General features: G+C 38.1%; 1 protein-coding gene across 1 annotated transcript in view; it reads left to right on the top strand.

Annotated features, from left to right (window-relative positions):
• Positions 1 to 1,022: 1,022 nt before the first annotated feature.
• The window catches only part of OTC (ornithine transcarbamylase), a 75,598-nt gene continuing 53,067 nt past the window's right edge, over positions 1,023 to 23,553 (top strand). The window contains exons 1-3 of the mRNA XM_056131209.1: positions 1,023 to 1,216; positions 16,413 to 16,551; positions 17,998 to 18,079. Coding sequence (XP_055987184.1) covers positions 1,140 to 1,216; positions 16,413 to 16,551; positions 17,998 to 18,079 — 298 coding nt within the window. The 5' untranslated portion in view covers positions 1,023 to 1,139. The remainder of the gene's footprint in view (positions 1,217 to 16,412; positions 16,552 to 17,997; positions 18,080 to 23,553) is intronic.

Below are 23,553 nucleotides of genomic sequence, written 5' to 3'. Positions count from 1 at the left end.
CAGTTCAGGGCACTTCGCTTCCTTGTGACAAGGTAGACCTTTCTAAGAACCTCTGCATCAAGAGCTAGTATTAGATATATTTGTATAAACATGTTATCACTTTTACTGGACTGTAAACTCTGCATCTTCCTCCTCTGCCCAGACTAGCACAGTGTCCAATACGAAACTGACTTTGAAAACCTTTTGATTTATTCATTTTTAGATAGTTTTTATTGAAACTTATCTAGAAAGATGTGAGGGGAGAAAGAGGGAGAAGAGTGGGTTCAAGAGAGAATACAGGCGTCTCCAGAGTGGAAATAGGCAAGCAAAATAACTTTGAGACAAGTAACCAAGATATGTATTCAGGGAGGTCATGGGCTTGAAGAGCAGGCTAAAAACCTCTGATTTATAACAGTGGTTAAATGTAAGAAAGCTAAGATCTGGATGGTCTTTTAGGGATCTGTAAAGGCTGCCAATGACCATATGATTCACCCTTTTACATTCTGATTGGGGATTCATGGTAGAACTAGCAGGAAACTCTATTCTTACTAAGGACCTACTATGAGTAAAGATAGAGCACACAAACAGACATTTTTAAAATTTATACTTCTATCCCTACTTCAGTTCCTTGAGCACACACAAGCTTCCAGGCACTTCTATGTACATTTGTGGAAAGAGGCAGAAAAGAGATAATTCTGGAAATGTTCAGAGCTGTCACGTCTACATCTGGTGTTTTGCACTGCCAATTCACATTTTCTGAATGAGTTATTTCTATGTACCTTCACATCAGCCAGCACTGCAGTGCCTTGCATATATTATATGCTCAATGATTACTTGTCATTTGATTTTGTATATGACAGCATAAGTATGTGACAGCATAAATATATTATGAAAAACGTGGAGTTTGGACACCAATATTGTCAGGATTTCTTTTCAAAAAATACATAGCAGTGGGTCTTGGCTTAAAGTTCAAATGCTCGTGTACCCTGCCCTGCAGTATCTCTGACCAGGGGAATCTGATAAGGTAGTCAAAGGGAAACATTACCTTTGCTCTCTCACTGCAATCAAAAACATTCTTAGTTTTAGGTGGATCCCACTGGCTACCGTGGTGAGAGGCATTTTCAAGAGCATAGAATCATTCTTTTCATTATTAAAAGAAGATGCTGTTTAATCTGAGGACCCTGTTGAACAATACAGCTCTTAGAAGTGGTCACCATATCGTGGTTCGAAACTTTCGGTAAGTGATGACCAGAGATTTGAGTCTGATTTCGGAACCATGGTGATAAATGAAATTCAATTCTGCAGAGGAGTGTAGCCTCCAAGGACCTCTCTCTGCAGAATGTAGTGCTAGCTTTGACCCTAATTTGAGACTGCTGTCTCTAATTCCAGCTGAGCTTTCATTTCTTAGTCCCCTATAATCAGATTCTGTCCTGTGCTTTAGGTGAGGTGGTGGGGGCAGGGCAGGGGTGTTGTGGGGCAGGCAGCTAACGGGAGCAGTTATAAATGACTAAATGTTGTTGACATCTTCCATTTGGGCACTTTCTAAATGAGCAAATGGATGAAGGAAATAAGAGGAACTAATTTACACAAGGCAATCAGTTTGTATTTGCTTTTGCTGGGAAACAATATATCATTCTAGAGTGTGGGGATTAATCAGTTGTTTAAAAAGAGCGACTAGAGAAATGCATACGAAGCTACAGCAAAGAGGCTTTATGTATGCTGAGGATAATGATTTTTAAAAGCGGAATCTAATATTGCAATCTATCCTTGAAATCTTGGTAGCATGTGCAAAGGAGCATGTCTCCAGTGAACTCATCATCAAAGCAACCATCTACCAACATACAGTTTAAAGTGGCATAGAGTGTGCCCATGGGGAAAGATAAAGGGGAGATGGCTTAGCTGTGCAAGCAAGATTATTTCGCAGGGAGGTGTTGGGGGCCACATCTGCGATGGTCAGGGCTCGCTCAGGGATCACTCCTGGCAGGCTTGGGGCACCAAAAGGGGTGCTGGGGATCAAAACCAGGTTAGCCACATGCAAGGTAATTGCTCTACCTGCTGTACTTTTGCTCTAGCCTTTAAGTTAGACCATTGAATGTGATCATCTTTGGCGGGAGTTTCCAGAGTAGCTCCAACATACTAACAATCAAGTAGCCTTTTCCCAGAGTCTCTTTACAAACAAAAGTTACCTCAAAACGACTTCACTGGCTGTCAAAAGGAACAAATTTATAATCTGAAGTTTGTCAGACTGTTAAGAAATGGATCTGTGGCAGGGGTTCTGAGTCTTTTCTCTTTGGATAACCTGAGAGCTCTGAGCAATGTGGACACCACCATTAGCCTTGACTTCTTTGGTGAATATAAGGTTCATGAAGCCACAGTGACATTGTAGATGACAATGTGAAGGAAGTTCGTAGTATTAGACATCGATGGGACCTTAGAGGCACATAATAGTAGATTCTATTGCTTTATAGAGAAGGTAAATGAAACTCAAACCTTATGAGATTTACCAATCAGTGCCAGAATTAGATCATACAACCTAAAACTCTAGAGGAAAATTTAGGTTTTCGAGTTTGAAGGAATGTGTTTAATACCAAGACAAGCCACCATTTGCTGACTATATGACCTTGAGCAAGTAACCAAGTTTTTCTGTAGTTTTCTTCACCTATTAAATGTGAAAAAGAATAATACCTGCTCTGTCTATACTGCAAAGTGGTTCAGGTTCAATCATTTACTTAACAAATCTTTATTGAACTCCTACCTTGTATCACACCCTATGCAAGGTGTTGGAGATACAGTGGTCAATAAATATTTCATTCCAGACACATGAAGTCACAGTCTAGTGATAATCAGTGAGATAATGTGTGTGAAAACTGTAAAGTGACAGATGAGTGTTCATTATTTTATTATTCCAACCCACTGAGTTATAGCAAAGTGTGATGAAATTGTAGTCCATCATTTTAAACAAAGAATTACCAATGAGCTGAAAATAATCAACTGAATGAATAACCACAGCTTGGAATTTAAACTTAGATGCTTAAAAAATTTACAACCGTGATAGATTTTTCTTAAGTTATTGTAGTTAAACTATTTCAAGCAAAACCGTCTTGTAACTATTTGAGCTTTTTGGTACTCACTAATCTTCTACTGTCTATATTCAGTGTCACGAAATTCTTAAAATCCTGGTTAGCCATCCATTGCTCACAGTGAAGGGTAGCTGAGACAAAACCATGAATATGTCTGTCACTCCAAATCCTCACTAGCTATTTGAAAATACAGATATGAACACCTAAATAATGCAGGCTTTTGTGTTGCTGGAATCTTAATACTGTGAAGTAGTACAAAAAATGGTTGAGGACATAGCTTAGGGGGCAGGGTAAATGTACACGTGGGCACCCGAGTTAAAAACCTGGCATTTGATGAGTTCCTAAGCACTGTGGGATATAGCTGTGGTGGCCCTCAGAACTGCTGTGCTTTAACAACAGTGCTATGTTTCCTGGACTGAATATTGAACCATTTGGCCAAGTATTGCCAAGACTGGTCTTTGCCCCCTACCCCAGCCCCCAGTCTGCTTGGAAACACCAAAACAATGGTATGCTATTGAAACAGTGTTCTTGTGTTATGCATATTTTCCTTCCCAGCTCTTCTAATTAGCTACAAAACCTGACGGCCAGATGTTTCAGAACTGTTGTTTACTAATGATAGCCCCTCAAGAACAAAACGGTTCCCTGACCATACTGTACATTCACTTTGATTTTGAGCCTTCCACAGAGATTTCAGATATTTTCCCTTATTGTTCTTGGGAGAGGTAGAGGATCCACATAATGAAAAAGCTTCACTTTACCCCTGGAGGATAATAGGGGATATGTGCTAGGACTTGATCATGCCACAAATCAAGAATTGCACAGTTGGAAGTGAGCAGCTCTATCACGTGAACATGATAAAAACAACAGCTTACGGGTCAGAGAGACCTTGCAATGAGGCTGAAATGGGTCCCCCCCAGCTCCACTCAGAAGTGATCCCTGAGCATAGAGCCAGTAGTAAGCCTTGAGCACAGCTGAGTGTGGTCCCCCATCCCACTTCGGCAAAGAAAAACAGCTTATGTGAAGCTAAAGCAATCCACCTAACCCCTGGATCAATATTTTTAGTCAATTACTATTATTATTATATTCATGCGACAACTGGAATGGGAAGGAATGGGAGTGAAGATAAACAGTCGGCAACTATACCACTTCCGCTTCGCTGATGACATCATTCTAATAACTCCAAACATTAGCCAAGCGGCACAAATTCTGGTGGACTTCAACCGTGAGTGTGGAAAGGTCGAACTCTAGCTGAATCTCATGAAGACAATGTTCATGAGAAACGAACTCGTTCCTGACATTCCATTCGCTCTCAATGGAACGAACATCTTGAATGCAGCAGTTATGTGTATCTAGGTCGAGAACTCAACATGATGAATGACCTAGCACCTGAGTTGCACAGGAGGAAGAGAGCAGCGTGGAACACCTTCAAGAGCAACAAAGAAATAGCTAAGAGGATGAAGAACCTCCAGCTCTGGGCACATCTCTTCGACTCCACCGCTCTTCCTTCATTAACATATGCCTCAGAGACCTGGGCCCTATGAAAACAGGATGAGAACACTATTCGGGTCTCCCAACGAGGAATCGAAAGAGCTATGCTTGGAGTATCACGCTTCACTCAAGTGAGAGAAGGAATCTGGAATTCCAACCTCCATCGATGATCGAGAATCAGGGACACTGTCTCATTTGCCAAGGCATCAAAAATCAGATGGACTGGACACATAATGCGATTTGGAGACGACTGCTGGACTAGAGCCGTTACTGACTGGATTCCACGGGACGTCAAAAGATCGCGTGGTTGCCCACCTACAAGATGGTTAGACTTCTTTGTCAAGACCCTGAACAAATGGTTTGAGGCTCTTCGTGTTCCTGGAGCAAGCAGACACCATTGGGCTACACTGAGCACATTGGGCAAGCGACACTGAGTACATTGTACACTGAGTGCATTGGACATGAGACCCGGATAAATGGAGACATTACTGGCACCCATTCGAGCAAATCGATGAGTAACGGGATGTCAAGTGATCAAGAATTTTTTTTCTTTTTTACAAAATCAATAGGATCAGACACTATAACTGCTGAAAACACCCAATCAATGGGAGTTTCATCTCAGAAACAGGCGTAAACCTGGCTGTGTTTGGATAATAGGGTGTCCTATGATTTTTTGTCTATTAGGGAAACCACTTACAGTTTTTAAAGAAAGCACTAAAAATTCCTTTCTTCATCAGAGAAGACCAATTTGTAAGGGCAGTTCAATTTCATCTCACAAATAGAAATTTCTTCAGAGAGTATTGAGCTAAGGCACCCAATTCTGTTGAGGTTATGGATTGGAGCCAGAGGTGACTGATTTTCAGGTATTTCATTCCAGACCTCTCTAAGGGCTTACATAACTCATTATGTTCCCTTCATTCCACACACATACCCCTCTATACACAGGTGGACACACAGATGAAGCAATTATCAGCCATTTATGTTCTGTCACTGAGGAGAGAAAAGAATTCTCTTTGATTACTCAGATCTTTTGGTAATAATTTAACATGAATGATTCTTTAAAACATGTATTTTTACTCCAAAAATCATGCAATGAGATCATGAAGCAAATAGGCTCATGATATTTACTTCACCAACACTAGAATTAGGGTTTATTTCTAGCTTACTATTTTTAAAAATTTAGTAATTTAACCCAGATTTTAAAAAAAAGTAGAGGGAGCTACAAATAATTTTTGCTTTTAAAACCTTTAATTCTAGGTCTGCACAAAGCTTACCCTCATTTCACTCTTTAGTTTTCAGATGAGATATTTTACTATTTTAGAATACTGGCAATCCAAGTTTCTTAGAAATCACCTAGTCATCTAGTTATCAAAGATAGTTTGGCCATATTTAAATATGCAGAAACAAGGGGGAAAGTTTAAAGCAATTTTTATTACATTATTAGTATTAGTAATGAAGTAAAGAAAATGTAAGTAAGGTGTGCTTTATTCAAATAAAAGTGTTAGGTTCAAAGTTTTTGTAAAAATAAAGTTACCAAACTTTGCCTGCACTGCAAGATGCCTTCTTGAGATGGAAAATAAAATAGATGGAATTGAAGTTAGGCTGTAAGAGTTCAAGTGGCTCTAGTATGGCCCGCAGGAAATTTTGTGTTTGTAAATTTCACAAGTGCTATAGTAGACATAGGGCTGGAGCGATAGCACAGCGGGTAGGGCGTCTGCCTTGCACGCAGCCAACATGGCCGACCTGAGTTCGATTCCTCCGCCCCTCTCAGAGAGCCTGGCAAGCTACCGAGAGTATTCGATATGCCAGACACAGTAACAACAAAGTCTCCAATGGAGACGTTACTGGGCCCACTCGAGCAAATCGATGATCAACGGGAGGGCCTTATTTTATTATAGTAGACATAGATTTGAAGGATGGCTGATTTTTAGTTCATTTTCTGAATTTTTTAGATGAGGAATCTCAGAGGCCAAAGACGGAAAATGGTCTTCTTAAGAAGTTGATCAAGTTGGCCGTTCTAACCTTGACCAATATTTTTTTAGGGCTGGAGCGATAGCACAGCAGGTAGGGTGTTTGCCTTGCACGCGGCCGACATGGAGGACCTGAGTTCAATTCCTCTGCCCCTCTCGGAGAGCCCGGCAAGCTACTGAGAATATCTCACCTGCATGGCAAAGCCTGACAAGCTACCCGTGATGTATTCGATATGCCAAAACACAGTAACAAGTCTCACAATGTAGTCAAAATATCTTAGTAAAAAAATTGGGGCCAGAGAGATAGTACAGTGGGTAAGGTGCTTGCCTTGCATACCACCAACCCAAGTTTGATCTCTGGCATCCCATATGGTCCCCCAAGTACCACCAGGAATGATTCCTGAGAGCAGAGCATCAACAGGTGTGGCCCCAAAACAACAACAAAAGATTTATCATGAAACTATGCCTTAATTGCTGCATCAATTTAGTATCAAAGAAATTGCTGCATCAATTTAGTGTCAAAGAAACACAGACATCTACGTCATAGGCTTATTGGAACTCTCTTTTGCCTCAAGAAGCTAAGGTCTTTCTCTCAAATTCTCCATGGAAATCAAAATATCATTTAACACTAATTTTTTTCCTACTCTGGCAAAGTTTTTGACTGACCACATTTTACTCAAAGCACTTTCTTTTCCAACAAAATACAATTATACTTGGGAACACATCCAAATCTTCCCCCAATGATCCTGACAATTTCCAACCAGAGTTGGAAAACACAGACTTTAACAATGAAAGGCTTTATTCTGCCAATAGAGACCACTCTTCTATTTTCTAGGTAAAAGATATTTATATAAAACTGACACAAGAACCTACTATTACCTTGGCTTAACTTCTTAGCATAGTTATTTAGGGTTGAAACATGTATGTAATTTTTTCCAAAGGATAAAATTAATTTAAGGAACTAGACTGTTCCCCCGACACACACTCCCATAAGCTCTACTTTAACCAGACTTCAGTAACAACTGTGATGAAAAATCTGTCTGTGGTTCCCATTGTTTTCTCCAGTATTTTATCCTCCCTTAATGTGTTGGCTGGAGAAAGATAATGTAATTTAGGTCTGTTTTACCATGGAGACACATTTGAGTACAAGAAGACCAAATATTTCAGGGGAATACTAAAATAGTAACAATCCTGGCCCTATTTGGATGCTCATGAACAGAGAAGACTGCCTCTAATTGAAGCATGGAATCACTGTGAGAAGTTAGAAGCAATTTATGCCAGGGAATTTAATCCACCTACTTCATAGGTTTATCACCAAAAACACACAAAGGGTCTTATGGTGAAGACATTTAAACACAGTATAATGATATGTACAATGAACTTTTCTACTTTTCTCTAATTTTTAGTAGCTTAGGAAAAGAGGTGTGGCAACTCCATTTTGGAGCTAACCTAAGGTCTACGAGGAGATAGTAAACAGGATAGGAATTCAAACTGGAGCCATTGTGTTTGCTTTCCTTCGACTGATAAATTTTCCTGGTTAGCTCTTGATATCTATGAAAAACAACTCTTTTTCCCAAGCGAACATTTCCTGCCCCACCTATTGCATAGAATTAAGAAATGTGGTGACTGGCTTGATGGTTTTTCAATGATGTAAACAGTTTGACCCCCTTTACTAGCTGAGGTGCAATTAAAAACAATTAAAAACAATTCCCAGTTAATCATCTAAGCACTCACATACTAGTATAATCAGATATGCTGTAGCCACCTTACCACCTTTTCTGTCTCAAGAACGCTGGGAACTTAATCTGTCCAAAAGGCATTTGTTGAGATAAGGAAGTCAAATATCAGTCAAATTCTCTATTATTGTACATTAGATTCAGCCCTTTTGGTGGTATGGGCAAAAACTGGTCCTACCAGGTCCTCTCATCAGTTTTTTACGTTTTTGTAATTGACTCAGACTTCTGTGTCTGCAGCAAATGGTTACAATCCTCTTCTTTCAAATGAAAATGTCCAACCATTTTAGCCCATAGTGCAAATACTATACTGGCATTGGTAGGTTTTAGGGGATTTCAGCTTTACTAACACAATTGGCCACAATCAGTTTTCCTCCATGACACTTAGGCCTTGGGTTCAGTCTGACCTACAGCCCATATTTACTCTTGCCTTAATATGAATTCTGTTTAGGAAGCTTTTTGGTGCATCAGAACTTGGTCAGGACATTGAATGTGATCATGATGAATTCTTATTCTGAATTTATCTCTGAAATCTGCTGAAATTCTTATAAAAATTATTTACTTTTGCCCCAGGTACATATTGCCTTTTATCAAACCAATTCCTTAAATATTTATGGAATGCCTACTATATACCAGGCATTGCAGTTAATGCTGGATATATATTAATGCATGAACAGGATTGAAATGAATGAATAAGGCAGGATATTTGATAACATGGATCATATAAGCCAAAGGGAAAATAAAATCCAGCAACAGATACATAGATATGTATTAAAATTTGTGCTACAAAAAATCAGGACAATACAGAAATTACTTAATACAATTCAGGGAGGAAATCTCACAGACTATGGCTTTTTAACCCTCAAACTAATGAGAAAGAGCTACCCTTGAGAACATAAGGTAGAGTGTTTATTTTATTTATTTATTTATTTATTTATTTATTTATTTTTGCTTTTTGAGTCCTCCTGGCAATGCACAGGGGTTACTCCTGGCTCTTTACTCAGGAATTACCCCTGGCGGTGCTCAGGGGACCATATGGGATGCTGGGAATCGAACCCAGGTTGACCATATGGGATGCTGGGAATCGAACCCAGGTTGGCCGCATGCAAGGCAAAAGCCCTACCCGCTGTGCTATTGCTCCAGCCCAATAAGGTAGAGTGTTTAGATAAAGGAAATGGTCTATTTCCTACAACGATAAAGTATTTGAAACTTCATTTGCATGGTTCCTATATACAATAATATTTTAAATCACACTTTAGTTGAATATCATAAGTATTCCAAGTACATGGTTCATCAAATTTCAGTTGTTTGTAATGGAACATTAATTATGAGTAATTACATAAAGTAAAAATCTAGTGTTAGCTCTTCTGTCCACAAATCACAGTGTCAATAAGATTGCACGTCCATGACCAGTAATCAATTATGTAACTTCTTTCAAAGTCTTGTGGTAGGGGGATTGGAGAGGTAGTACAGGGGGTTAAGGCAATTGATTTACACATAGCTGACACTGGTTTGATTTCCAGCACCTCATATGGTCCCCAAGGACTGACAAGAGTGATCCCTGAGCATCAGTGGGTATGGCCCAAATACCATTTAGTAAATTAAAAGGGGCCAGAGGGATAGAACAGGAGATAAGGCACTTGCCTTGCATGTGGTCAATCAGTTTGAATCCCTGGCATCACGTATCTTTCTCTAAGCATTGCCAAGGGTCACTCCTGAGCACAGAGCCAGACTGAGGCCTGAGCACTGCCAGATGTGGCCCCAAAAACAAAACAAAAAGTGTTGGTGATTTAGTTCATGCACTGACAGCAATGAATATAGCTGTGCTGACTTATTTTCTCTCAATGGTAAATCCATGCAGCATTTTATCGAGATGGGTAATTGAAAGAGGAAACAATCTGACATATGTGAAAGGGCGTCAGAGAAATAAGAGATACTGGCAGTTAAGTTTAAATCCTGTGTAAGTTTATTTGTAGAAGAAATAGCTGACTCTAGGATTGTTGACCTTGTTACTGCTAGAGAGCCTCTAAATATGCAACCAAAGGAATTTCATGAACCCAAGCTTATCAACATAGATGAGGAAAGTGGCTATGACAAAAAGTAAGGAGATGTTCCAGAGGAAGTGATACCAGCAAAACCCTTCACATTAAAGGAATTCTACGAGATAATTTCTAACATTGAAAGTGATTGCTCTGTATCATAATTTATGTAAAATGAACACTAATCTTTTTTGAGAAGCAAAAAACATCCATTTAAGTAATAAGAGGGAGGAGAAAGAAGAGGAAATTCCATAAAGTGAAAGAAGGAAGTTACACAATCCAAGTTGAAATGTAGGTGACCCCAGAAATGAAACGAGCCTAAATCTACCCTTGATAGTTTATAAAAAGAAATAAAATGCTATCTTCATTAATATTTCTGTCATAAGTAAGCATGTACTAAATATGCATCAGTTTAACTGTTTTTATATATCTTAATATCTGTAACTGAGAAAGGAATTTTGTGATTTTGCCATTGATTTGTACAGTTTCTTATTTAATCATTATTTACAGTTCCTACTCTAGTATAGATAGAAGTGTGTATTTAAAAAAAAAACCTCTGTTGGGACTAGAGTTATAACTCAAAGAACTGGAGCACATGTTTTGCAGGTGGGAAGCCTGAGTTCAATATAGACAAGAGGTCCCCAGAGTACCACAGGAACAATCACTGAACACTGAACCAAGGCTAATCCTCCCACCACTACCTGGTATGGTTCACCCTCCAAAATATAAATATCAAAAACCAAAATGCCTATCTGCTAATGCTTATTGGAGTTGCAATCTTAGGACAACAAAAGTGAAGGCAGCATTATCAACAGCAGTCAGGTGGAGGTTGAAATCATGAAAAAAAATTCTGATTACTTGTGGTCTGATACTATGATTTTGAAATAAGGTTTCTGCAACTATTTAAGTGTTAAATGGGAGATCTGTATAAAAAGAAAGGACACAAGTAGTATGTTGTGTCTTTCTGCCTCTAAATTAAAATCTGTCAGTGGAGAAATAACAAGAGCAGCATCTCACCATGTGAGTCCTAAAGCAAAATTGTTGCTGTAACCCAAAGCCTAATCCTAACATGACCACTGATTTAGAAACTTCATGAAATGTGTAAGGGACAAATTTGAGAAAACATCAGAGACTCTTTAGCTTTCCTACTCTATACTTTGTTTGGATAATAAAAGCTGCATGTAAAAGGTACTTTTTTGAAGTTGTTTAAAGTGTTGAACCTGCCTTTCCACTATTGTTTGTCCTATTCTATTTCCTGGAAGGAGGGGAGGGAGAAAAATATAGTTCCATTCAAAACTTTTACTTAATTTTCAATTATTTTTCTCTAAGATACTAAGTTCTATGATGCTATTTTAAATAAAAACAGTGGTCTCATATTTCAAAGGGAATGAATCCAACAAAACTCTAGGGACTGGGAGTGGGAGAAGGTATTAAATTTCTTAAATGTAGTAGTTTGGAGATTCAAATTTTGTGGACTCCAAAATAACTAGGAGTCAGATCTTGAGCTCTAAATGAAAAAGAAGAACCCAAAATTTGTTTGTGGGTTGTTTTTTCACCTGTCGTCAATTGCTATGAAAGTTCAATGGTATAGCAATGTTTCCCAAATCCCTGAAATCCTAGGGAGTGGTATTTTATTTGGGAGTTTTCAGGGTGGTCTACTCCAACTAAATATTTGCCTTGTTTTTGGAGGAGGCTTTCTCTTCAAGCCTACGTTCTCCATTGAACATGTATTTCACTTTTTTGTCTCTGTCTCTTTACTGGCTTGCTTACTCTACTTACTTACTTTTGCTTGCTTACTCTTACTCAAGTTCATGTTCTTTATTATTTCCTTGGTTTGGGGGCCACACTCAGTGTTGTCAGGCTTTGTTCCTGGCTCTGAGCTCAGGGATCACTCCTGGAGGGCTCAGGGAACCAAACCCAGATTGGCCACATGCAAGGCCAACCCCTTACCCACTGTACTATCTCTCTGGCCCTTATATCATGGTTCTTCTCAAATGTGTATTCCTTTCCTTCTCCCTCCATCACATCTTTCTAAGTTTCATTCAACAAAAACTATCTTGCTTCACTAAAAATTCATAGTAATAATATTGGAGGAATTATTAACCCATGAAACTGAGTTCAATGTGTCATTGTAAGACACAGAGTCAAGAGAGTGTGTCTTCTCAGATTTTATGTTGCTTGGATCTTATTCCCAAATAAAAAATACATGTTCTCAATGTTTTCCTCTATGTAAAATGGGAAAGATTAAATTATCAAGCTTCCATTCCAGATCAGACCTGGTAAACTTGTTTATTAGGGAGAGGGATTCCAAGTTGTCCTCCTCGGACCATCTGGCTGGTGGTTCAGTTCTAGGGTTTTAGGACACAATGTTTTTTAGGACCTACATTGTTAGGGGCCACCAAGGCCACCTCTGGTAGTGCTCAGCGGTCATCTTTTGTCAGGGAGCAATCCTGGGTTGGGTGCATGCAAAACATGTGCCCTAACTCCTTTCCCTGGCTACTGTTTACAGATCTTAAGAGGAAGGATCAAGTTAACCCTGAAAAATATGTTAAGGTCATCCAAAGGACTTACTTCTCATTAAAACCAGCATCTAAATAATCCAAGTGTTGTTTAATATTATCATTTTTTTAATGAAACCAAATATATAATTAAAATACGTCTGCTAAAACAAATTTCCTGCCTAAATACTGTGTCTCTAAAGTTACCAAATTGCTGATTGTATTATCCAGATTGTAGATACAGCTTTCTCATTTTTAATATTTAGTTTTTGAACCACATCCAGGCATACCCCTCGTTCTGCAATCAGGGAACATTCTTAATAGGCCCAAGGGACTCTATGGCGTGCCAGGGATAGAACCTGGGTTAGCCACATGCACAGTAAGCATCTTACTGTACCAACTCTCTGATTCCATAGACACAGCTTTCTACAATTTTTCTTATCTGAATTTCAGAAGAAGGAAAACAAAAGTATATTCCAGGGGGTTTGAGTGAGAGCACAGCAGGAAAGGCATTAGCCTTGCATGGGGCCAACCCGGATAGGGTTTGATTCCCAGCATCCCATATGGTCCCCTGAGCACTGCCAGGAGTAATTCCTGAGTGCAGATCCAGGAGTAACTCCTTTGCATCACCAGTTGTGACCCAAAAAGAAAAAAAGTTTATTTCAGAAACTTTTTTAGTAGCAGAATACTTTTGTATATGTATATACTGCTTACTCCAAATAATAATTATTGCATTTACAATGTAACATAATGTTAAATTGGAACATTTAACATTATGTTTCTTTCTTTCTGCTCAGGACCAACAGATGCTGACTGTCGCCTCATTCCAAAATTAGAAGCTAAATAACTAAAACAGAACTTTTTGAAAAGATAAATAAAATTAGTTTTGCAACCTGCTTACTGGAGATTAAAAGAGCATTCTTAAATTGTCACTGTTGTGTATGATATGCCCTACATAAAGAAGTATTTTTCCCTTACTTCTAACTTAGGGGAAGTGGTACCATTTTTTCAATGGAAGAGTTTGAGGACACAGTACATTGGTGTCCCTATTCCTGACGAATTTAAAATTAGAGGGATTGACTAGTTAGTTATTCTGATGACAGAAAATGGAAAAATAAATACTGGAATAGATTTGTCTGTCATTTCCATTAGTGAATGAGCAAGATACTTAACATGGTATTGTTTCAGTTCATGAAGAAACCTCCTGAAGCAAAAAGGGTCTATATATGTTCACTTGTAAGAACTATAATTGTCTACACAGGGGTCAAAGAGATAGTACAACAGGTAAACCACTTGCCTTGCATGTGGCCAACCAAGGTTTGATCCCCAGCACCACATATGGTCCGTTGATCACCACTAGAAGTGATCCCTGTGCACAGAGTCAGGACATAGCTCTGAGAACAGCCAGTCATGACCTACCAACCAAAAAGAAAAAGAAAGAAAGAAATGTAATTGTCTGCCATTAAAGGGTACTTTAAGAAATTCCTAATGATGAGTGAGTTCTCCAAAGAGGCCATAGAAGTACCCAACACCAATACTAGATTAGAATATTCCTATGTTAGATCATAATTTATCTAATAGTACCCAACACCAAATGCCAGATTAGAATCTATTAGTGTTATATTAGAATATATCTAAGTATGCTCCAATAGTAAAACAAAATATGACTTTGCCTAGTCTTAATTCCCTTCCTTCCCTTGGCTTGACTTGTCCCTTGGCTTGTCTTGGAGGAAATGAAGGCATGGAAAAAGTAGAAACACCTTGTGGTTCCTGCTGCACTATCAAGGAAATTTGCTTGAGTAAGGCATGAATTCGAAGTGGGAAATGTGTTAATTTGTAGTAAATTTCTTAAACTTAAAAAAATTGTCATTACCATCTGCACTTGTTTGTTCATTGCAGCACTCTTTACAATAGCCAGAATCTGGAAAAAACCTGAGTGTCCAAGAACAGATAACTGTTTAAAGAAACTTTGGCACATTTACACAATGGAATACTATGTAGCTGTTAGAAAAGAGGAAGTCATGAAATTTACATACAAGTGGTACTACATGGAAAGTATCATGTTAAGCGAAATGAGTCAGAAAGAGAGGGATAGACATAGAAAGATTGCATTCATCTGGGGAACATAAAGTAACAAAATAGGAGACTAACACCCAAGAATATCCAAGATAAGTACCAGGAGGTTTACTCCATGTTTGGAGGCCAGCCGCACACGCTAGGGGAAAAGGCAGCTCAGATAGAGAAGACAGCACCAAATAAAGGGTGTTGGGAGGATCCTCCCAGGATGGGAGATGCATGCTGAAAGTAGGCTATAGACCAAACATGATTGCCACTCAATGCCTCTTTTGCAAACAACAACACCCAAAAGGAGAGAGAGAAAAAAAAGGGAATGCTCTGCCACAGAGGCAGGGAGGGATGGGGGGAATGGGGGAGGGAGGGATACTGGGATCATTGGTGGTGGAAAATGGGCACTGGTGGAGGGATGGGTACTTGATCATTGTATAACTTAAACCCAAGCACAAAAAATTGTAAGTCTACAACTGTACCTCATGGTGTTTCACTAATAAAAATTTTTAAAAAACTATCATTACTACACATTATGTAATCGAGACTTGGAAGGAATAAAGTTGACAGAGCACTTTAAAATTAATGATAATGATAATGTTGAAAACATGAGATCCAAGACACACAACAAAATTTTAAAATGTGCCTGTCAAGTTGGCAGGCTGAGGGTCCAAGTGGGAACGTGGGAACACTCGTGAATGGGTAATTGATACTGGTGGTGGGATTGGTGCTAGAACATTATGCGTTTAAGACTCAGCTATCAATAACTTTGTAAATGACAGTTCTTTAATAAGTTTAAACTTTTTCTCTAAGAGTTACTAAAAATCTTCAGTATCCACTGTATTTCATTGACCAAGGCATTAAAGAATAAGAACAGATTTAGGGGCTGGAACAATAGCACAACGGGTAGGGCATTTGCCTTGCATGAGGCCGACCCTGGTTAGATCCCCAGCATCCCATATGGTCCCTGAGCACCGCCAGGAGGAATTCCAGAATGCAGAGCAAGGAGTAACCCCTGAGTATTGCCTGGTGTGACCCAAAAAGAAAAAAAAGAATAAGAACAGATTTAAACGGCAGTGGAAGAAAAAGAATAAAACTGGGTTTCTCTTGTATATAAAATTATAAATTCTGTCATCAAAATGTATAGTTTTAATAATAGCTAAAATTATCAACTGTTTATAATATGTCATATATGGTATAATTTCCATGTGTTAAATAGCTTCGTCATTACAACAGCCCTGTAAAATTATTAGACTCATTTTCTAGGAAACTTAGTATAGAGGTTAAGAATGTATCTGATGTTTCACAACTAGCGAATGACAAAGCCACTCATTTGATTATTTTCAGCAAATAAGAATTCCACCTCTTTTCTGAAATTCATTTCTCTCAATGATCAAAATATAGGCTTCTGAAGTGCAAACCACAGTCACATCGATTTCAATACATTAGCACTTTGGCGCTATATATGTTTTACTGTTTCATTTCCAGAATTAAACAATGCATCATCATAGCAATTGAGTTTGTTATTAAGTGTATATGTATTAATTTTCTTTTTTCATAGATGTGGACAACCACTACAGAAAAAAGTACAGCTAAAGGGTCGTGACCTCCTTACTCTAAAGGATTTCACAGGAGAAGAAATTAAGTACATTCTATGGTTATCAGCAGATCTGAAACACAGGATAAAACAGAAAGGAGAGGTAAATAGTATTATCATCTTATGTTTCATTTATACCCAGAAATCTTTTAAAAGACAGTCTTTCCAAAGAAAGAGAGAAAGGCAACTACATTAAAATTCCAAAACAGTATCTAAGTAATGAAACCACACAGTAGAGGTAATTGATTATCACTGAGTACATGCATATAAAAAGCCTAAAAATCAGTTATTCATTGGCAAGTCTTTGCACTTCTTTCATGTGGAATGCTGAAATTCATTATTAACAGAGTCAGAATGTAAGGAATCATTTGTCAGGAATGATTTTATTTTTATATTTCCTTTCTTTTCTCCAGGTGTTTTCTATCAAGTTAAAAATAAAGATAATATCTTTTCATCCGCAACAATTTTCATTTGTGAATACATATCAGATATGTGATAATTAGAATCACATTTAAAAGTTTACAGTGATATGACAGTGTTAAAATTGTTTTAGATTAGCGAAGAAACAATCAAATTGTAATTAAATTGGAGAAGAGATGGGATATGGTTTAGCTGTAAGCACTATTCTGCATTATGAGCAAATTATGTTTAAGATACGCTTAATGCAGAAGCTTCATTTAGACTGCTTGATTCTGAAAGCATTTTTGTACTCTAAGCTTGTTTCAATGCCTCTTTTTAAAGAATTATATCAGGTTGAGAAAGTTTTCCACAGCCTTGATTTTATTATCTTATTCACTTGTTCCCAAATTTCTAAAAATAGATTAAAAGTAGAAGTGACTGCAAGTGTTATTGGTTGATGCTCCAGTAGAAAACCTGAAATAAAGAGAAAACGTCCTCCAAAGATCCCAGGTCCCAGGTCTTTGTTCTTCACACTTAGTGTGTCAGGAAAGTTATCTTGCAGGAACTTGTTTGTTCCAGAACTCATCCTATCAGGAAGTTCATCTATAGAAGAGGAAGAAGGAAGGGCCCCACCCTATAATCCAAACTCTCCAGATTGTTTCCAAATAACTTTCAGAAATAAAGACTTTGCACTTGCACAAAGACACAGTATGAAAGTGTAACTGAAACTCCATTGGGACTCTGTGCCACATATTGGACAGAGTAGCTTGTTTCTAGCTGAGGAAAACTCATCCTATTCGAGCATCTTCAAGGTCATTGGACATTGATGGGGATTTTCATGGGTTTAAGAAGATGGTTACAGTTAGAAATTCAAAAATTTTAAATGTGTTCAGATCAAACCTAGAGCACCTAACAATACTTTTTGATTGCAATCCAGTAAACTGTGGGAGTTTGTTTCTCTCCAACTTGAATAGAACGTGAAAAAAAGCACAGCATAAATGTACTTTTTAAATACCATTTCGGAGCAGTAACTCTCCATATTCTGAGAATTTAAAGAACAGATGTTGAAACAGAGTCCTTAATATCACAGAAAATTATTTATTTTTATTTATTTTTTCATTTTAATTGTATTCTTGTCCTTGATTTTCAGTATTTGCCATTATTACAAGGGAAGGCCTTAGGCATGATTTTTGAGAAAAGAAGTACACGAACAAGATTGTCCACAGAAACAGGTGAGTCCAATGACTGATTGGTGCTGTGTTAAAGAAGGAGTGTGAAGAGGAGGCCCTGAAAGGAGCAGTCAAATGGGGGAAATCTGTTTCTTTGCCAATCACAAATGGAAATCATTGTCGCCAGCAGTTGTAGTATGTCTCTGAATGCTCTTTCCAATACTCACTGGAAGTGTAAGTCGAAAGATTTATCTTCATCTACAGCACTTCTATGAGAACTTGAAAAATCCCAAATGGTTGTGTTCAATATAAATGTAAATAGGCATAAATTCTCAGAACTCAACTTCACTTTGAGCCCAAACAGTGCATTTTATAACATTTTAAGAACATGTTCTTATTTATAGCAATTTTGCTGGATGGAAGCTACCCAATGTCTGCAAATTAGACAAGGTGATTCAGGGCTTACTTGACAACTAGAGTATCCCTTTCCTTTTACCAGTCATGATTAAATCCTGGAGAATGTCTGAATGTCAAAATATCTAAGGCTATGGAAATCGTCATTGCATGATTATCATCAAGATATCATCATCAAATGTCCATATTGGTGTCTACTGGGGATTTTATATCTGAATTGGACCATGAATATCTTACATTCTGTGTTGAGTTTGTTTCCTTGTGATCATAGGGCCTGTGATATCTTTTGACATCTTGGTGGCTGTCTAAGCAACACTGGGAAAAGAGATGGGCAAAGCCATCTCCACTCTATCACACTTCATAGTAAGCACCAGAACGGTTCTATTAACATCTGCTGCATCTTAGATCTCTATCCCAAAAGAAAAATCCGGGATTGTAAACTCTGGAGTTTCAGAACTCTTGAAACATTTTTCATTCTCACCACCATTCAATACATGGCCTGGGAGACAGACAAAAGGATAGTGTCAAAGGTCCATCAATGTTTCATTTCTGCTACTTCTCTCTTGTTTCTCTTCCCCTTCCCAGTATCGGAGGCCAGATGACAAAGCAGGAGAAAATGCTTGCTGTAACTATCCACTGTATTTTTTCAAGTCTAATATTTGTTTGTGTTTGTAATCCTATGATGTTTGAAATTGAATTGTCTTTTCCTCTCAAACAATCATATCTGTAACGAGTTTCAAAAAGTCTACTTTGAAACTCATAAGCCATATATCACATCTTTTCTTTCTCTCTGCAATTCTACTTTATCAGACCTCTCCTGAATCAATAATATCACTGCCAATCAGCAAATGGATAAGATAGAGAAGGAGGCACTGCAAAGACACATTAGATGATTCTTCAAATATTGCATCCTACTTAGGAATGTCAGTTTTCTAAGACTTAGAAGGAAACAAATGCTACATGTGATGCTTGCCCAGGAATGACAGGAATGAGGTTTATAAAATATATACCAAAATGCAGTTCTGAGCGACTGTATCAGTGTTCCTCAATCTTTTTACACCTGTGGATTGGTGCTGGTCTGTAGACTAGTGATTGAAGACTACTAGACCACATGACTTGCTAAGTTTACTCAATCAATACAAATAGTGCCAGAGTTCAGATTTCAAGTTCAATGTTGTTACTAAATCAATTTCCTTACTCCTTGAGAGAAGGAAGGAAGAAGAAATGGGGAAACTATAAGGTGTCATCTAATCTTTGAGGCTCTAGTAGAAAGATAGTTTCTAGTAGGAAGATATTTTAGCTGGGTACATGCCTAGCATGCAGGGGGCGCTAGGTGCGATCCCTGGCACTGCATGGTCAGCTCCAAGCACAGTCTTCTTTAAATGACAGAGATAACATCTGATGTACAGCAAGGGGAAATGAAATGAAATAGTAATTCTCAAGGGAAATATCAATATTTTGGGTTTTTCATGGGTCAGAACTTAATTTAATCTTTAACTCAAGGAAGGTGATCTTTACTATGTCTTGAAATGACTTAAATTTGAAAATAATTGGGAGTTCTCAGTAGACTTAGGATTGAACTGCCATGTGAACCAGAAATTCCACTTTTGGGAATCTCCTCCCAGGACATAAAAACACTCGCTCAAAATGACACATGTACACCATTATTCATTGCTACACTCAATACAATAGCTAAGATATGGAATCAACCCAGGTGTTCAATGACAGATGGATGGATTATGAAGATATGGCATAGATATACAATGGAATACTATGCCGCTGCAAGGAATGATGAAATCATGCAATTTGCTGCAACCTGGCTGGAACTGGAAGATACCATGTTGAGTGAAGTAAGCCATAAGGAAGACAAACACAGGATGATCCCACTTATCTGTGGTATATAGAACGATGGAAGAGGAAATGTACTTTAGTAAAGGGGGACTGCCTAGATCACCCTTGAGACCAGAAAGGAGAAGACAGAGAAGGAGAGAAATCAAGGTGGGAAGAAGAGAATGGGAAGTAATGGGTAAACAGACATCAGGGCTTCAGTTATATGGTGATGTAGGTAAGTGGTATAGCAATATCCAAAACACAGACTCAATAACACTGAAAACATGAGATCCAAGCTGCAACCATGGGAACTTTATAATGTGCCTTTCAAGTTGACAGGTGTGGGTTGGGGATGGAGAGGGAATATGGGAACATTGGTGGAGAGATTGGAGTTGAAATATGACATGTCTAAAACTAACATTGTAAATAACAGTTCTTTAATTAAATTTAACAATTATTTTTAAAATTTGGGGGTTTGAGTGATAGTACAGTGGATAGTACATTTGCCTTGCACATAGCCCACCTGAGTTCTGCCCTGGCACCACATATGGTCCCCTGAGCCTGCTAGGAGTGATCCCTGAGTATAGAATCAGGTGCAAGTCCTGAACACTGGCAGAAGAGGCCCCAAAACATATAAAGTTCTTGGTTTTAATTTTTAACTGCTTTCTTGGTTTTACTTTTTAATTATTTTTAATAAAGAAAACTTCTTTCTACCAATTTTCTTTATTCAAATGTTTTTTGACATCAAATACCCTTGAACAAGTGACTAGTTTTACTATTTACATGTGAAGTAATAGTTAAGCTAATAACAAAGTCAAGAGTGGAGATTTAATAAGCTTTTGGGCCCAGACCATGTGCCAGGTTCTCCATATTAATTGCATGAATTATTTCACTTAATCCTGAAAATGACTCTAGAATGGTGAGGCCACTGTAGAAAATAATCTGAAATAGGTTTAGCAAATAGTCCATGGATGCATAGATAATAAATGGCAGACCCATAATTGGAAGTTTTCATTAAATTTATTTGTAAATAATTGAATTTAATTCAGACATCTAATAGTCACGTTACATTCTAGCAAAATTGTTTCTATATATGGCATTGGGCATTTTGTCAAATGATGGGTTTCTATAAAGAAAGGCTCTGAAATGTGCATAAAATTGCAAATATATACACAAAAGGAACAGATAACCATAATAAAACCTTATGGTTTACAGAATATTTGTCATTCTCTACCATAAGTAGCCAAGGGCTTAATTGCATTGGCACCCTGCCAAATTCAGCGATAGGAAAATCAGTCAGTGAGTAGTAATTTAAATGCTTACAGAAAGAGTGAACCCCAATCAAAAACATGGCTGAGCATTTCTTATTTTTTAAATTTTTAAAAAATTGAATCCCTGTGAGATAAACCTTTACAAAACTGATCATGGTTGGGCTTCAGTGATACAATGTTCCAACACCCATCCCTCCACCAGTGTACATTTCCCAGCACAGTTGTCCCTAGTTTCCCTCCCTCCGCTTTTCACCCCTGCCCCCTGCCCCCCCCCAGCCCTCCTCGTGGCAGTCTGTCTGTCTGTCTGTCTGTCTGTCTGTCTCTCCTTTGGGCATGGGGCATTGTGGTTTGCAATAGATACTTAAAGGTTATCATATATTTCCCTTTACCTACTTTCAACACTCAGTTCTTATCCAGCATGATCATTTTCTACTATTATTGTCATGCTGGTCCCTTCTCTATCTTCTATACCCTGCATACCACATACAATTGTGATAGATTTCAACCATTGACCAGTCCTCCTGATGGTTTAGCATTTCTGTTGGGTGTTGTCTCTTGTTGTAAAAAACAGTTCATTCAAACCTATTTCCTTGGTGTTTAAAATGAAAATAGAAAATAGGACACAGGGAGATGTCTCAAAGTGCTAGAGCACTTCCTTTGCATGTAGGAGGCCTGGGTTTGATCCTCGAGCAAAGCTAGGAGTTATCCTGTGAACAAGCTGTGAGTAGTCTCTGATCACCTTGAGTGAGAGCCCAAACCACCCTCCCGAAAAAGAAAGTAGTATATAAGTAAAACTTGGGGTCAGAGAGAGTACAACAGGTAAGGACCTTGTTTTGCACTCGGCTGTACTGGGTTCGATCCCCAGCACTCCCTCCATAAGCTCCCTGATTATGTAGGTGTCATACAGGAAAGTGTGCCAATCATTAAATGTATAGTTGGATGAATTTTTACAGTGAATAATACATTCTTGTAACTTTAATACCTAGGGAAAGAATCACATTGTTAATGGTACTCAGAAGCCCTCCCTTGTATCTCTTTCCAGTCTTTATTCTACCCACTTTCACTCTAGGTTAACCATTCTCCTAGATTCTAACAACACAGATTAGTTTCTGCCTGTTTTCAAACTTTACATAAATGGAATAATTCAGCACATACTCTTTTGTGTCTGGCTTCTCTCACTCATGGTTCTGAGATCTATCAATGTCACAGTGCAGAGTTGTAGATCATTCCTTACCCACTCTGTGTATGCCTGCCTGGCAAACTGTGCAATTCTCCTGAGTGTCTACTGATGATTATATTCTTTTATTGCAAATTAATTGAGCAGACAGATGAATACATTTATTAATCTTTTTGAGAGCAGTGACTGATAGAAAATGCACAGGGCATTCTAAGAGATGGTTCTTTTCAACGCTTAACATTGATATTTGACTTTCATGCTGAAACAGAAGCTGGTGCTTTCCAATCTGTTTTAAAGTCATCATCTTTAAAATGATGCCAATATAAAAGTTAAGATACTATTTTACAGGCATAAAAGTGCTGTGCAGAGAGGTAATGACTGCCTTCATTCTACCAGCAAGAGCTCTGAAAGCCCTCGCATTTCCAGTGCATGAATTATGTTTATACCTTTTTCAAAAGCTTGCGGGAGTCTGTAAGGAAAAGAAAGAACAAACTAAAATGTACTTTCATTTTTTTCCAAACAGAGATAAGGTAGTAATACAAGGAATCCTTTCTTCAAAATTATCTTATGTGAAACATGAAAATAATAAAACAGAAACCTACTTCTCTGGATTAGTAAGGGTGATATGAGAGTGGAGACCCGATCCTCCTGTTCTCTGCTATCATCAACAATGGCAGCTCCTGACAGCTTCTCAGAACCTCAGATGCCTTCTGGCAACTGAAATTCTTTTTTTGTTGCATATAAAATTCTTAACACCTTTTTTTCTTTCTAATTTTTCAATTAAAAGAATGTGATTTATAGTTATTCTTATTTGAGTTTTAGATATGTAATTTGTAGTACAGATT

This window comes from Sorex fumeus, unplaced genomic scaffold (genome assembly GCF_029834395.1).
Source record: "Sorex fumeus unplaced genomic scaffold, SorFum_2.1 ptg000086l, whole genome shotgun sequence".
Classification (NCBI taxonomy): domain Eukaryota; kingdom Metazoa; phylum Chordata; class Mammalia; order Eulipotyphla; family Soricidae; genus Sorex; species Sorex fumeus.
Note: the sequence above shows the minus strand (reverse complement) of the source record. Positions and strands in the feature narration are given on the sequence as shown.